This window comes from Trichomycterus rosablanca, chromosome 11, assembly GCF_030014385.1.
Source record: "Trichomycterus rosablanca isolate fTriRos1 chromosome 11, fTriRos1.hap1, whole genome shotgun sequence".
Taxonomy (NCBI): domain Eukaryota; kingdom Metazoa; phylum Chordata; class Actinopteri; order Siluriformes; family Trichomycteridae; genus Trichomycterus; species Trichomycterus rosablanca.
Genome location: NC_085998.1, coordinates 2,856,996 through 2,874,562, shown reverse-complemented (window position 1 = coordinate 2,874,562; position 17,567 = coordinate 2,856,996). Strand labels below are relative to the sequence as shown.

At 44.4% G+C, this 17,567-nt stretch overlaps 2 protein-coding genes across 2 annotated transcripts in view; one reads left to right on the top strand and one right to left on the bottom strand.

Annotated features, from left to right (window-relative positions):
• Nucleotides 1-5,298: 5,298 nt before the first annotated feature.
• On the top strand, nt 5,299-15,341 carry lysmd2 (LysM, putative peptidoglycan-binding, domain containing 2). The gene is made up of 3 exons (XM_063004477.1): nt 5,299-5,703; nt 8,914-9,257; nt 14,740-15,341. Exons 1-3 carry the CDS (start codon nt 5,488-5,490, stop codon nt 14,786-14,788), a joined length of 609 nt encoding a protein of 202 aa, XP_062860547.1. The 5' UTR covers nt 5,299-5,487; the 3' UTR covers nt 14,789-15,341.
• Nucleotides 15,342-16,804: 1,463 nt separating this feature from the next.
• scg3 (secretogranin III) overlaps nt 16,805-17,567 on the bottom strand; it is a 27,458-nt gene continuing 26,695 nt past the window's right edge. Inside the window, exon 12 of the mRNA XM_063004386.1 lies at nt 16,805-17,567. This exon is cut by the window's right edge and continues 669 nt beyond it. The gene's annotated coding sequence lies outside the window, so the exon portion shown is untranslated.

Sequence of the window (17,567 nt, the reverse complement as noted above, 5' to 3'; positions counted from 1 at the left end):
TCAAATAATGTTAAAATGCATTGACCTCGTGTGTGTGCTGAAGGGTCCCCAGGAGTCTTTTGTTGTTATAATTGGTCACATGACTGCAGTAACTTGATTGCATATTAAAATAAGGCTTTTTATTAATGTTGTACTGAATGACAACTGAAGATTGGGAAAATGGGGACTGAAAGTATCCTGAATATTATTAATATTAAAAAACACATCTGATTGAATATTATTTAATATGTCACACATGACATTTGTACAATTATGCCAAAGCAGTACATGTTAAGTTTTACTTAAGATTAATTAGTTTTTTCTTAATGTTTTATTACTTAAAGAGATAGGGGGACCGTTGCACTGAATGACATTTTGGGTGTTTCAAGGGTTATTTTTTCAAAAATCATACATTTTCCGTAAAAATTACTTTAGGTTTCCGTAAAGATGTACAAATGGAGTAGATTGAAGGTATATCCACTTATATTAATATAATTGTATATTATTTATCAAGTGGGGACACTAAAAAGTTACGTCTCGTCTTTGACCCATATACACATACAATGATATACACACACTCAAAGTTACATAAACAGCAAAAATCATTTACACACACACACACACACACACACACACACACACACTGTATCTGATGGAGGAAATGAGTCATTTCTGTGCTGTAGTTCACAAGAAACAGCAGTTTAACATCTGTACTCTGTTTTACTCACCACTGTTCATTCATTCATTTATTAATCTGTACATTCAGTTACACAATTCATTCATCTGTTCATTACAGTGTTCCTTCTCTCATTCATTCATATTTTATTTATTTAGTTACACTGTTCTTGTCTTCATTTACTCATTCATAAATTCTTTCACTCACATTGTTCTTTTATCACACTGTTCATTCATTTATTCATTTATTCATTCATTTAACTATTTATTCATTTACTCACATTGTTCATTCATTAATTTCACTGTTTATTCCCTTTACACTGTTCATTAATACATCACTAATGGAGCCTAATCCCTTGCCGACCGGCCCAGGTTCTTTCTGTTTGGAGTTTTGCATGTTCTCCCATTGTCTGCGCGAGTTTCCTCTGGATGCTCCTGTTTCCTCCCACAGTCCAAAGACATGCAGTCAGGTCAAGTGAACCTACTAAAAATAGCTGTATATGCGTCCTGTGATGAACTGGCGACCTGTCCAGAGTGTTTCCTGCCCTTCACCCAGTGAATCAGACCCACTCCGACCCTGACCAGGAGCAGGACCAGGCGGTGGTAAACAGACTTATCAGAATAATTGTGAGGGACGGATTGTTATATGGTGACATCTTGTGTCTGATTGTGGTAATTACATGTCATATTAACAGTGACCAGTAGAGGTCACTACAAGCACAGGAATCTAAAGGTCTATAACACTATAGTATTGAATTAACGTGAATTAACAGGTGTAATAAATCGGTTATATAAAGGAAATTATGTGCTTTCAACCTTGCAGAAACAGTTTAGGGACGGCCCGTCCTGTTCCAGCATGACTGTGTAGCTCTATAAAGAAGTTCCCACAGACATACTTCAAAGTTAAGTGAGAAACCTTCTCAGATGAGTTACTGTTGTTCTTGCTGAAAGCTTATGGTCAGGTGTCCAAATACTTTGGGCCATATAGAGTACTTTGTAAGGACATCACACAGCCAAAAGTATGTGAACAACTGATCATGAGCTTCTTGGACAACCAGTTCCAAATCCATACCCATTATTTCGGAGCTGACCCATTCTTTGCAGCTATAACAGCCTCCATTTTCCCCCCAGAGGCTTTTGTTCAACACGGCCTACAAATGTAAGCAATTTAGGCTTAAGGTCCTTGTTTAGGGGCCCAACAGTAGCAACCTGGCAGTGGTGGGGCTTGAACCAGTGACCTGCTCATCTATAGTTTAGTACCTTTACTACTGAGCTACTACTGGTATTTTGGAATGAGTCTGTGAGACTTTGTGCCCATTTAGCGTTTAGAGTTCTGTAGTGACCTCTGTGTGTCTGAAAAGGCTTCTAACGAGACAGAGTGTGTCTGTGGGGATTTATGCCCATTCAGTCAAAATATGACAGCATTTGTAGATAAATAGACAGAGAGAGAGATAGATAGATAGATAGATAGATAGATAGATAGATAGATAGATAGATAGATAGATAGATAGATAGATAGATAGACAGACAGACAGACAGACAGACAGACAGACAGACAGACAGATATAGACATATAAAAAGATAGATAGACAGACAGGCAGACAAATAGATAGACAGACGGACAGCTGGATAAATAGATAGACAGACAGACAGACAGATAGACAGACAGACAGATAGATAGATAGACAGATATAGACATATAAAAAGATAGATAGACAGACAGACAGCTGGATAAATAGATAGACATACAGACAGATAGACAGATAGACAGACAGACAGATAAATGTATACTTTACTGATCTCAAAGGAAATGAAAGAAAAAAGCATGACTGGGCACTGACATATTTGCTCATCCTGTGTTCTGTCTGTCTGTCTGTCTGTCTGTCTGTCTGTCGGAGTGTCTATCTGTCTATCTATCTGTCTGTCTGTCTGTCTGTCTGTCTTTCTGTCTATCTGTCTGCCTGTCTGTCTCTCTCTGTGTGTGTCTCTGTCTCTGTCTCTCTTTCTGTTGTTGATGCTCTTTGTATTTTTAACATCTGCTCTTTTCAGAAGCACTGCTTTGGTTACCATAGTGCAGCTACAGAAACCTGTACACATCTGCTTCCTCTTTACCTACAAAGGCCTGTGTGTGTGCGTGTGTGCGTGCGTGTGTGTGCGTGCGTGTGTGTGTGTTTAAGGGTAATTGCTTTGAAAAGAGAACAATAGTTGTGCGTCTCTTGTGTAGATGATGAGCTCTGCCCTTCAACCATCTGATCCACTGATGAAACGTTTGTGTGTGTGTGTGTGTGTGTGTGTGTGTGTGATCTGATCTACTCTGGGTCTGATTATTAGGAACACGTACCCTCTTTAGATTGGCTGTAGGTGGACAGTTAAAGACCTGATGCGTCTTCATCTCCCTCTACGCTGCTGGCTTTATAGTTTTGGTTAATTGGTTTCAGCCGCAACAATTCCGGCTGTGCAGCAACAGTTTAGGGAAGGTCCTTTCCTGTTCCAGCATGACAGTGAAGCTCTATAAAGACATAAAAAACAGCTCGATTTAAAAACCAAGAAGCTTCAGTGTCCTGCACAGAACCCTGACCTCAGCACCACTCTACAGCTCTGGGATGAACCGGAACGTCAACCAACATCAGCTCTTGTGACTGAATGGGCACAAATTCTCACAGACGCACTTCAAAGTCTTGTGAGAAGCTTCTCAGAAGAGTGGCTGCTGTTCTGGCTGAAAAGATCACACAGAGGGTCACTTGTAATACCTTTTAAAACAGTTTGCCTTAAAACAGGACGTCCGACACGCTCATGGTCAGGCGTCCAAATACTTTTGGCTACAATTTGACCATGTTTTGGGACGGCGTGGGAGTGAATTATTCTAACTGCTCAACAGAAGGATTTACAGATGAACTCATGATTCTGTCTGAACTGTCGTGATTCATCAGTGGTGGCACCAGGCTGTGGAATGTGTGTGTGTGTGTGTGTGTATGTGTGTATGTGTGTGTGTGTGTGTGTGTGTGTGTGTGTGTGTGTGTGTGTGGTGTGTGTGTGTGTGTGTGTGTGTGGTGTGTGTGTGTGTGTGTGTGTGTGTGTGTGTGTGTGTGTGTGTGTGTGTGTGTGTGTGTGTGTGTGTGTGTGTGGTGTGTGTGTGTGTGTGTGTGCGTGTGTGTGTGTGTGTGTGTGTGTGTGTGTGTGATCTCCTCCTGATTCATTATCGTCTGTCTGAGAAACTCATTCCACACTGCATGTCCAAACCTAACAGCAGCCGGAGCATAACCCCAGTCGAGTCCGCTCGACAGTTTAGAGGTCACTGGTTAGGGTACTGGACTAGCAATCAGAAGGTAGCTGGTTTAAGCCCCACCACTGCTAAAGTTGCCACTGTTGGGCCCCTGAGCAAGGCCCTTAACCCTCAATTGCTTGCATTGTATTCCATCATAAGCTGCTTTGGATAAAGGTGTCTAATAAATGCTTTAAATGTAAAGAAGAAGGTCCTGGGTTCAATTCCCCAGCCTGGCGTTCCGTGTCCTGTCCCGGTGTCCATGTGGGTTTCCTCTGGACACTCCGGTTTCCTCCCACAAATCCAAAGACGTGCAGTCAGGTTAATTAGAGCTACTAGAAATGATATTGATAGTGATGGACCTCTTACTCAATGAATCAGACCCACAGCGACCCTGACCAGGATAAACTGGTGGTAAAACAGACAAGTGGGTAGCACTGTCGCCTCTCAGCAAGAAGGTCCTGGGTTCGATTGCCCAGTCGGTCATTCCGTGTCCTGTCTGTGTGGAGTTTGCATGTTCTCCCTGTGTCCTTGTGGGTTTCCTCTGGATGTTCCGGTTTCCTTCCACAAGTCCAAAGACGTGCAGTCGAGTTAATTAGAGCTACTAGAAATGCTATTAATAGTGATGGACCTTTTACTCAATAAATCAGACCCACAGCGACCCTGACCAAGATAAACTGGTGGTAAAACGGACAAGTGGGTAGCATTGTCGCCTCTCGGCAAGAAGGTCCTGGGTTCGATTCCCCAGCCGGTCATTCCGTGTCCTGTCCCTGTGTCCATGTGGGTTTCTTCTGGGTGCTCCGGTTTCCTCCTACAAATGATGGACCTTTCACCCAATAAATCAGACCCACAGCGACCCTGACCAGGATAAACTGGAGGTAAAACAGACCATGACTGAATAATTAAATGTTTGATTTATTAAACTCAACTGTTTTATAAATGGGTGGGATGGTGAGAAGGTCCTGGGTTCGATTCCCCAGCCAGGCGTTCTGTGTTCTCCCTGTGTTCACATTGGTTTGGTTTCCTCTGGACCCACAGTGACCCTGACCAGGATAAACTTGTGGTAAAACAGACTATGAATGAATAAATGAATGTTTATTTCTGATCACTGGTCACTCAGGGACAGTGGTGGCCTAGTGGACAGAGTTTTGGGCTGTCAATCGACAGGTCGAGGGTTTGAATCTTAGCTCTGCCACAGAGTCACTGTTGGGCCCTTGAGCGAGGCCCTTAACCCTCTCAGCTCAAGGGACTGACCCTGAGCCAGAGAGACTGAAGCGGGGGATTCGGTGAGGAGTTGGACTGCATTTCCCGACATGCATCAGCTTTGGGTTCCTTAAAGGGAGAGAAACACTCGGGTCGGATTTCATTACACACACGCGCACACACACGCACACACACACGCGCTGTTAGAATTAAACACAAACGGTAAAATTGGGGTTGGATCGATATAACCGGTTTGTTCGGTGTTACCGGCGCGGTGTGTGATTGTGAGCAGAGTGATGTGAGGAGTGGAGAGGAAACTCTAACCGCTGCAGAGGAGACAGGACAGGACCGGACAGGAGGAACGGAAGATGGCGGAGGAGGAGGCCTGCTTGTCCCCGGTTCTGTCCCGGTACCGGGACGCCTCAGACTCGGACGGGGAGCTGTGGATCAGTTTAGCCCGGGCTAAAACGCGCTCGTACGGCAGCACAGCCAGCGTGGCGGCGACGCTGGAGGAGCGATACACCACACACCGGGTAACGGAGGGAGACACCCTGCAGGGCATCGCGCTCAGATACGGAGTCACGGTGAGAGGCAGACACGGTCACAGCCGTACCGGTGATACACACCGTTCTGGAACTGATACAGTGGAACATATAAATCATATATAAATCATATATATATCATCATATATAAGTCATATATATATATAATCATATATAAGTCATATATAAATGACGCAATGTAACACACAGATCTAGAACTGCAACACACAGTTCTGCAACTGAAACACACCGATCTAAAATTATACCGTGTAACACACCGTTTACTGTGTAACACACCGTCCTGGATACACACCAATCTCAAATTATACCGTGTAACATCACCGTTTACTGTGTAACACACCGTCCTGGATACACACCGATCTCAAATTATACCGTGTAACATCACCGTTTACTGTGTAACACACCGTCCTGGATACACACCGATCTCAAATTATACCGTGTAACATCACCGTTTACTGTGTAACACACCGTCCTGGATACACACCAATCTCAAATTATACCGTGTAACACACCGTTTACTGTGTAACACACCGTCCTGGATACACACCGATCTCAAATTATACCGTGTAACACACCGTTTACTGTGTAACACACCGTCCTGGATACACACCAATCTCAAATTATACCGTGTAACACACCGTTTACTGTGTAACACACCGTCCTGGATACACACCAATCTCAAATTATACCGTGTAACACACCGTCCTGGATACACACCGATCTCAAATTATACCGTGTAACATCACCGTTTACTGTGTAACACACCGTCCTGGATACACACCGATCTCAAATTATACCGTGTAACATCACCGTTTACTGTGTAACACACCGTCCTGGATACACACCGATCTCAAATTATACCGTGTAACACACCGTTTACTGTGTAACACACCGTCCTGGATACACACCAATCTCAAATTATACCGTGTAACACACCGTTTACTGTGTAACACACCGTCCTGGATACACACCAATCTCAAATTATACCGTGTAACACACCGTTTACTGTGTAACACACCGTTTTAAAATTATACCGTGTAACATCACCGTTTACTGTGTAACACACCGTCCTGGAACTGATACACACCGTTCTAGAACTGATACACCGTTCTGAAATTATACAGTGTAACATCACCGTTCTAGAACTGTTACACCATTCTAAAATTATACAGTGTAACATCACCGTTCTAGAACTGTTACACCGTTCTAAAATTATACAGTGTAACATCACCGTTCTAGAACTGATACACCGTTCTAAAATTATACAGTGTAACATCACCGTTCTAGAACTGATACATCGTTCTAAAATTATACAGTGTAACATCACCGTTCTAGAACTGATACACCGTTCTAAAATTATACAGTGTACCATCACTGTTCCGGAACTGATACACACCGTTCTAGAATTAATACACCGTTCTAAAATTATACAGTGTAACATCACCGTTCTAGAACTGATACACCGTTCTAAAATTATACAGTGTAACATCACTGTCCCGGAACTGATACACACCGTTCTAGAACTGATACACCGTTCTAAAATTATACAGTGTAACATCACCGTTCTAGAACTGATACACCGTTCTAAAATTATACAGTGTAACATCACCGTTCTAGAACTGATACATCGTTCTAAAATTATACAGTGTAACATCACTGTTCTAGAACTGATACACCGTTTTAAAATTATACAGTGTACCATCACTGTTCCGGAACTGATACACACCATTCTAGAACTGATACACCGTTCTAAAATTATACAGTGTAACATCACTGTTCTAGAACTGATACACCGTTCTAAAATTATACAGTGTAACATCACTGTCCCGGAACTGATACACACCATTCTAGAACTGATACACCGTTCTAAAATTATACAGTGTACCATCACTGTTCCGGAACTGATACACACCATTCTAGAACTGATACACCGTTCTAAAATTATACAGTGTAACATCACCGTTCTGGAACTGATACAGTGTAACACTTTGTTCTAGAACTGATACAGTGTAACATTACAGTATAGAACTGATACAGTGTGACACCGTTCTGGAACTGATACACATTGTTTTGGAACTGATACACTGTATCATTGTAGAACTACCACAAAGTAACACACCGTTCTGGAACTGATACACATTGTTCTGGAACTGATACAGTGTAACACACTGTTCTGGAGTTGATACACTGTATCATTGTAGAACTACCACGATGTAACACACTATTCTAGAACTGATACAGTGTAACACACCGTTCTGGAACTGATACACTGTATCATTATAGAACTACCACATTATAACATGACGTTCTAGAGCTGATACAGTGTAACACAAAGATCTGGAACTGATACAGTGTAACACACTGTTCTGGAGTTGATACACTGTATCATTGTAGAACTACCACGATGTAACACACTATTCTAGAACTGATACAGTGTTACACACCGTTCTGGAACTGATACATTGTATCATTATAGAACTACCACATTATAACACGACGTTCTAGAGCTGATACAGTGTAACACAAAGATCTGGAACTGATACAGTGTAACACACTGTTCTGGAACTGATACAGTGTAACACACCGTTCTGGAACTGATACACTGTATCATTATAGAACTAACACAATGTAACACACCGTTCTGGAACTGATAAAGTGTAACAGATCTGGAACTATGTAATGTTACTGTGTAACCAACCGTTCTAGAGCTGTACCACAACATTCTAATACTGTATCCGAATGTTCTGCAGTGGAATCGGAGTGAACTGTCATTATAGAACTGTAAAATAACAAAACTTGCTATTCTCCTTACAGGACGTGAACACAGACCCTCCCGCTGGGTGACTGTGACAGCTCGGCTGTGTTGCCCCCTGTGCAGTGTCACAGTTTTATATGGTTCTGTTTAAGATGATCATACAGAGGATCTGAGGGTATTTGGGTACGGGATCAGCATCGCTTATTTGTGCACCACCATACACACAGACACACTCGTGCTTTAGGTGTTTGCTGTGGCTCTGTAAATGATTTTAGTCATGTTTACTTCAGCTAGCTTGTTTACTTTAGCGAGCAAGCTAAACCTTGAGTAGGTTCCTGCACTTTTACCGTGATTACTGCAGGCCGGAACACGTCTGCTCTGAATTGTCTTTCCACCGAGCGGTACAGAGGACGTGTGGTGGACTCGCTAAATCACTGCTGCTGTAATGACGTGTTCGTTTCCTTCTTCTCTTCTAGATGGAGCAGATCAAACGAGCCAATAAGCTCTTCAGTAACGACTGCATCTTCCTGCGCCACAGCCTGAACATCCCCGTACAGATGGAGAGGCCCATATTCAACGGACTGTCTCTGGAGTCTCCCGACGGCGAGGACTTCACCTTTCAGGAGTCCACACAGGTTCCTTACGCACCCTCCGCCTCACCCCAGTGTCCTCCTTCTCCTCCTGCTTTAGCCCCTCCGGAGCCGAACACCCGACCGCCCCAACCTGACGAGCTCTCGGCTAAAGACTATTTACACATGCTGGACTTACAGATCAAGCGCTCCAAACAGGCCGCCAGGAAACTGGAAGCCGAGGAGACCAGGTAAGACGGAGAGGTCAGAGGAAAACCTGGTGACCCGTCCTGCTCCCTAATACCTACCTGATCAGCTGCCTCAGTAAAGAGGATTTTAATCAGACATGGAGCTCATAATCAGATTATTTAGACTGTTGTCCGTCTGTTTCTCTGCATGCTTTGTTAGGTGGTGGATGATTCTCAGCACTGCAGTGACACTGACATGGTGGTGGTGTGTTAGTGTGTGTTGTGCTGGTATGAGTGGATTAGACACAGCAGCGCTGCTGGAGTTTTAAATACCGTGTCCACTCACTGTCCACTCTATTAGACACTCCTACCTCGTCGGTCCACCTTGTAGATATAAAGTCAGAGACGATCGCTCATCTATTGCTGCTGTTTGAGTCGCTCATCTTCTAGACCTTCATTAGTGGTCACAGAACGCTGCCCACGGGGCGCTGTTGTCTGGATATTTTTGGTTGGTGGACTATTCTCAGTCCAGCAGTGACAGTGAGGTGTTTAAAAACTCCAGCAGCGCTGCTGTGTCTGATCCACTCATACCAGCACAACACACACTAACACACCACCACCATGTCAGTGTCACTGCAGTGCTGAGAATCATCCACCACCTAAATAATACCTGCTCTGTGGGGGTCCTGTGGGGGTCCTGAACATTGAAGAACAGGGTGAAAGGGGGTAACAAAGCATGCAGAGAAACAGATGGACTACAGTCAGTAATTGTAGAACTACAATGTGCTTCTACAGTGGGGCCAAAAAGTATTTAGTCAGCCACTGATTGTGCAAGTTCTCCTACTTAGAAAGATGAGAGAGGTCTGTAATTTTCATCATAGCTACACTTCAACTATGAGAGACAAAATGAGAAAAAAAAATCTAAGAAATAACATTGTAGGATTTTTAAAGAATTTATTTGTAAATTATGGTGGAAAATAAGTATTTGGTCAATAACAAACAAGCAAGATTTCTGGCTCTCACAGACCTGTAACTTCTTCTTTAAGAAGCTCTTCTGTCCTCCACTCGTTACCTGTATTAATGGCACCTGTTTGACCTCGTTATCTGTATAAAAGACACCTGTCCACAGCCTCAAACAGTCAGACTCCAAACTCAACCATGGCCAAGACCAAAGAGCTGTCGAAGGACACCAGGAAGAAAATTGTAGATCTGCACCAGGCTGGGAAGAGTGAATCTACAATAGGCAAGCAGGTTGGTGTGAATAAATCAACTGTGGGAGCAATTGTAAGAAAATGGAAGACATACAAGACCATTGATAATCTCCCTTGGGGTCAAGATCTCATCCCGTGGGGTCAAAATGATCATGAGAACGGAGAGCAAAAATCCCAGAACTACACGGAGGGACCTGATGAATGACCTGCAGAGAGCTGGGACCAAAGTAACAAAGGCTACCATCAGTAACACACTACCCCGAGAGGGACTCAAATCCTGCAGTGCCAGGCGTGTCCCCCTGCTTAAGCCAGTACATGTCCAGGCCCATCTGAAGTTTGCCAGAGAGCATATGGATGATCCAGAAGAGGATTAGGAGAATATCATGTGGTCAGATGAAACCAAAATGGAACTTTTTGGTAAAAACTCAACTCGTCGTGTTTGGAGGAAGAAGAAGAGCCCAAGAACACCATACCTACTGTGAAGCATGGGGGTGGAAACATCATGCTTTGGGGCTGTTTTTCTGCAAAGGGGACAGGACGACTGATCCGTGTTAAGGGAAGAATGAACGGGACCATGTATCATGAGATTTTAAGCCAAAACCTCCTTCCATCAGTGAGAGCATTGAAGATGGAACGTGGCTGGGTCTTCCAGCATGACAATGATCCCAAACACACCGCTCGGGCAACGAAGGAGTGGCTTCGTAAAAAGCATTTCAAGGTCCTGGAGTGGCCTAGCCAGTCTCCAGACCTCAACCCCATAGAAAATTTGTGGAGTCCGTGTTGCCCAGTGACAGCCCCAAAACATCACTGCTCTAGAGGAGATCTGCATGGAGGAATGGGCCAAAATACCAGCTACAGTGTGCAAACCTGGTGAAGACTTACAGGAAACGTTTCAGCTCTGTCATTGCCAACAAAGGTTATGTTACAAAGTGTTGAGTTGAACTTTTGTTATTGACCAAATACTTATTTTCCACCATAATTTACAAATAAATTCTTTAAAAATCCTACAATGTGATTTCCTGGATTTTTTTCTCATTTTGTCTCTCATAGTTGAAGTGTAGCTATGATGAAAATTACAGACCTCTCTCATCTTTCTAAGTAGGAGAACCTGCACAATCAGTGGCTGACTAAATACTTTTTGGCCCCACTGTATATGGTAAGTGGAGCTGATAAAATGTGGAGGGTATATTCGTCTCCACCGACCCCTTATTTTTTGCCCGTATTTCGGTGGCCGGTCTCGCTCATGGAGAGTTACGATGATTTTGAGTTAACGACACATTTTATTAAATATTTTATTTATTTAAGAAGTCGATCCAACTTGCATATCAGCCAGGATTGATTCCGTTCTTGTAGACCAGGCGTCCACACTCTCTGGGTGTAACAGATCTGTGGGTGAGAGCTACAGCCAGGGAAGTTCTGATGAATTAATAATGAATGCGCTGATGAGATTATAATAGATTTATTTCTTTGATCTTGGTTCTAAGGAACTCGAGAACATCAGAAGGTTTGAATGTTCCTCTCTGTGGTCTCTCGTCTGTTTGAGGCTGGAGCTACTGCAGCTCTGTCCTGGCAGGTCTTCTCAGGTCCACCATCAGACCTCCACAATCGATTCATGCTTTTATAATCAACCCAAATGCTGCCATGTTGCCCCACTGCTGCCCTCCCACTTCACCCCACTGCTCCCACTTCACTCTACTACTGCTACCTCACCTCACCCCACTGCTTCCACTTCACCCCACTGCTTTCACCCCACCTCACCCCACTGCTGCCATCCCACCTCACCCACTGCTGCCCTCCCACTTCACCCCACTGCTCCCACTTCACTCTACTACTGCTACCTCACCTCACCCCACTGCTTCCACTTCACCCCACTGCTTTCACCCCACCTCACCCCACTGCTCCAACCTCACCCCACTCCTGACTCCTCACCACACTGCTCCCACCTCACCCCATTGCTTCCACCTCACCCTACTGGTGCCATTCCACTTCACCCCACTGCTGCCATCCCACTTCACCCCATTGCTTCCACCTAACCTTACTGGTGCCATCCCACTTCACCCCACTTCTGATTCCTCACCCACTGCTGTCATCCCATTTCACTCCACAACTGCCTCTGATTCCCATTTTGTCAACCTCACCCCACTGCTCCCACTTCACCCCACTGCTCCCACCTCATCCTACTGCTGCCATTCCACTTCACCCCACTGGTGCCATCCCACCTCACCCCTCTGCTCCCACTTCACCCCACTGCTGCCATCCCACTTCACCCCACTGCTGCCATCCCACTTCACCCCACTGCTCCCACCTCATCCTACTGCTGCCATTCCACTTCACCCCACTGGTGCCATCCCACCTCACCCCACTGCTCCCACTTCACCCCACTGCTCCCACCTCATCCTACTGCTGCCATTCCACTTCACCCCACTGGTGCCATCCCACCTCACCCCACTGCTGCCATCCCACTTCACCCCACTGCTCCCACCTCATCCTACTGCTGCCATTCCACTTCACCCCACTGGTGCCATCCCACCTCACCCCACTGCTCCCACCTCATCCTACTGCTGCCATTCCACTTCACCCCACTGGTGCCATCCCACCTCACCCCACTGCTCCCACTTCACCCCACTGCTGCCATCCCACTTCACCCCACTGCTCCCACCTCATCCTACTGCTGCCATCCCCATTCACCCCACTGCTGCCATCCCACTTCATCCCACTGCTCCAACCTCACCCCACTCCTGACTCCTCACCACAATGCCCCCACCTCACCCCATTGCTTCCACCTCACCCTACTGGTGCCATCCCACTTCACCCCACTTCTGATTCCTCACCCACTGCTGTCATCCCATTTCACTCCACAACTGCCTCTGATTCCCATTTTGTCAACCTCACCCCACTGCTCCCACTTCACCCCACTGCTTCCACTTCACCCACTGCTGCCATCCCACTTTACCCCACTGCTTTCCCCAATTCTGATTCCTCATTCACTGCTGCCATCCCATTTCATTCCACTGCTTCCACCTCACCTTACCCCACTGCTCCCACCTCACCCCACTGCTTTCACCTCACTCTACTACTGCCACCTCACCTCACCCCACTGCTCCCACCTCATCCTACTGCTCCCATCCTACCCCACTACTGCCACCTCATCCCAGTCCTGCCCTCTCTAGCTGCCCAAATTCAATGTAAAACAATAATGTTGCCCACAAAGCCAAAAATGTTTCAGTCCCCACTGATGTTGGTTGACGTTCCGGTTCATCCCAGAGCTGAGATCAGGGCTCTGTGCAGGACACTGGAGTCTCTTTAATTTAAACTGAGCTTTTCCTCAAGTCTATAGAGCTCGTTATGTGCTGGCACAGGAAAGGACCTTCCCTAAACCGTTGCTGCAATGTCTGAAGCACATGATTTCCTTTATATGGCGTCCTGATACTTTTGTCCATGTCATGTATATACACCGATCAGCCATAACATTAAAACCACCTCCTTGTTTCTACACTCGCTGTCCATTTTATCAGCTCCACTTACCATATAGAAGCACTTTGTAGTTCTACAATTACTGACTGTAGTCCATCTGTTTCTCTACATGCTTTGTTAACCCTCTTTCACCCTGTTCTTCAATGGTCAGCACCCCCACAGAGCAGGTATTATTTAGGTGGTGGATCATTCTCAGCACTGCAGTGACACTGACATGGTGGTGGTGTGTTAGTGTGTGTTGTGCTGGTATGAGTGGATCAGACACAGCAGCGCTGCTGGAGTTTTTAAATACCGTGTCCACTCACTGTCCACTCTATTAGACACTCCTACCTAGTTGGTCCACCTTGTAGATGTAAAGTCAGAGACGATCGCTCATCTATTGCTGCTGTTTGAGTCGGTCATCTTCTAGACCTTCATCAGTGGTCACAGGACGCTGCCCACGGGGCGCTGTTGGCTGGATATTTTTGATTGGTGGACTATTCTCAGTCCAGCAGTGACAGTAAGGTGTTTAAAAACTCCAGCAGCGCTGCTGTGTCTGATCCACTCATACCAGCACAACACACACTAACACACCACCACCATGTCAGTGTCACTGCAGTGCTGAGAATGATCCACCACCTAAATAATACCTGCTCTGTGGTGGTCCTGACCATTGAAGAACAGGGTGATAGCGGGGTAACAAAGCATGCAGAGAAACAGATGGACTACAGTCAGTAATTGTAGAACTACAAAGTGCTTCTATATGGTAAGTGGAGCTGATAAAATGGACAGTGAGTGTAGCAACAAGGAGGTGGTTTTAATGTTATGGCTGATCGGTGTATGTTGTATAAGACTGATTTAGTTTTTCTGTGTGTTTACAGGGAGGACGAGGATCAGACACGAGCGACGTCGTCTTATCAGGAGATTTAATGCAGATCTGATCGTCTGTTTATCCAGAGTTATTTTATCCATCAGAGTTTTTATTTCTGCTTTTACTGAGGAACGAAGCGTAATATCATCGCCTTTCAGTAAAGTACATCAATATTTATTATTATTATTTTCATTTTGAAGTTTCAGGACATTACAGGGAGCACTGGAACATGCTAACATGCCTGAGAAGCTAACATGCTACTTCTAGCTAGCTCTTGTTCAGTATTACCCACATTAGCATTACGGCTAACCCTGCTCGGCTGTTTCTTTTATTTCAGTGCTTTTAAAGCTGCTGTACAAATTTGAGCTCGTCTGTTTATCACAGAAGGGAAATTTCACATCTAAGCTAATATCAGACACGTGTACTGATGATTGTATGCTCAGTAACCTTATATGGACCTCCGTGTGTGTGTGTGTGAATTATTCAGTGATTTTATTCAGGCTGTAGGTGAACAGAATGAAGTTTGTGTGATGTGCTACAGTTCATTATTTTATTTTATTTTCTGTTTTGGATTTGAAGATAAAATCCTAATAAATGTGTCAGTAATCAGAATCACATCCACAAATGTGTTTCTTTTGTTCATATGTTTACAGTAGCACTCGGGTGGCGCTAAGGTTTATCATGCTAGCTCACCACCGCTGAGATTCAGAGTCCAATCTCTGTCGTCGCTGTCGGCCGGCGGGGTGTCTGCTTCTAAACTTTATTCAGTATTAATAAAGAATCCACCTTAAATTATCCATCCATACATTTATTCATCCATCCATCCATCCACCTTAAATCATCCATCTATCCTTTTGTCCACCTTAAATCGTCTATTCATTTAGGAATCCACCCTTCCATCCAGCATTTCATTCAGCCAGCCATCCTTCCACCTTAAATCATCCATCCATACACCTTAAATCAGCCATCATCCAACCTTCCTTCCATCCACCTTAAATCCATTCATCCACCTTAAATCATCCATCCATATATCCACCTTAAATTATCCAGCCATCCTTCCACCTTAAATCATCCATCCTTCTACTTTAAATCATCCATCCATATATCCACCTTAAATTATCCATCCATTCATCCACCTTAAATCATCCATCCATATATCCACCTTAAATTATCCATCCATTCATCCACCTTAAATCATCCTTCCATATATCCACCTTAAATTATCCATCCATTCATCCACCTTAAATCATCCTTCCATCCCTTCATCCACCTTAAATCTTTCATCCACCTTAAATCATCCTTCCATCCATTCATCCACCTTAAATCATCCATCCACCTTAAATAATCCATCCTTCCACCTTAAATCATCCATATATCCACCTTAAATTATCCAGCCATCCATCCACCTTAAATCATCCATCCATATATCCACCTTAAATTATCCATCCATATATCCACCTTAAATTATCCATCCATTCATCCACCTTAAATCATCCTTCCATCCATTCATCCACCTTAAATCATTCATCCACCTTAAATCATCCTTCCATCCATTCATCCACCTTAAATCATTCATCCACCTTAAATCATCCTTCCATCCATTCATCCACCTTAAATCTTTCATCCACCTTAAATTATCCATCCATTCATCCACCTTAAATCATCCTTCCATCCATTCATCCACCTTAAATCATTCATCCACCTTAAATCATCCTTCCATCCATTCATCCACCTTAAATCATTCATCCACCTTAAATCATTCGTCCATCCATCCTTCCACCTTAAATGAATCAGTGGGCAGGTTTCTCCTGAGTTGATGCTGGTCAGGATTTTAGGAGCGTAATTAAGTTTTTATTATAAAATTTCTCCTCTTTTGTGTTCTTTGTCGTGGGGGGTTTCAGAATGTGAAAACAAACCAGCGTCCACATACTTCTGGGTGTGTAAGTGTGTGAGATACGACGCTGAGTTCTTCAACCGCTGCTGGAAAATAACATTTCAGACGAGATCCGTCTTTACATTCATCATCATCATCATCATCATCATCGTCGTTAATAAATAACACACCAGTCACGCCGTTACAGAACTGCAACGTTTAATCGCATTCTGGAAAAAGGAATCGCAGTATTTACATTTAAAAATATTCTATTGGACGAGAGCTGTTCACAGATCACGAGTTCTACAAGCCGAGAGAGAAAATCAAGAAGAAACACGAACGGAACCATAAAAATCCAGTGTTTTTAATAAAGCTAATATTCAAATCAACGCTAGTGATGCTAACAGTGTATCGTATTTCTCCTGGACTAGAAAATGCACGTGTGTTTATTTATTCTGCTTTAATTTAGAGGATGAGCTGAACATATGATGCTTTATTATATAATATATGATAATGTTAGCACCTCAATGCGGCTACGATAATGCTAATTCCCCTCCACAGGATTAATGTCGCAACTTTAGCATTAAGCTAGCAGTAATTTAAAACAGCGTGTGTACGCCGCATCCTTAAAGCTTTCTGCGTGGGTGCTGAGACCTCGAGCATTCGGGTTCGAATCAGAGCCGTGCTATCAGACCCGTGATGGGCTGTGTCTGTAGTGGGAGGGACGACGGCTGAGTTCCTCGTCTCTGGGGAAAGTGCGCCCTCTGCTGACCGGTGGAGGCGCCTGGCACTCGATCAGGAGTGGGAGTGGCACCGCTGACGGGAAGAGCCTGGACATGACCGGTGGGTAGCACTGTCGCCTCAGCAAGAAGGTCCTGGGTTCGATTCCCAGGTGGGGCGGTCCGGGTCCTTTCTGTGTGGAGTTGGCGTGTTCTCCCCGTGTCTGTGTGGGTTTCCTCCGGGTG

Bases quoted from the DNA above. Each gene is read 5' to 3' on its own strand.
- lysmd2 (XM_063004477.1), top strand. From the start codon at position 5,488: ATGGCGGAGGAGGAGGCCTGCTTGTCCCCGGTTCTGTCCCGGTACCGG. The intron at 5,704-8,913 runs GTGAGAGGCAGA...CTTCTCTTCTAG, and splicing joins CGCTCAGATACGGAGTCACG to ATGGAGCAGATCAAACGAGC. The intron at 9,258-14,739 runs GTAAGACGGAGA...GTGTGTTTACAG, and splicing joins CTGGAAGCCGAGGAGACCAG to GGAGGACGAGGATCAGACAC.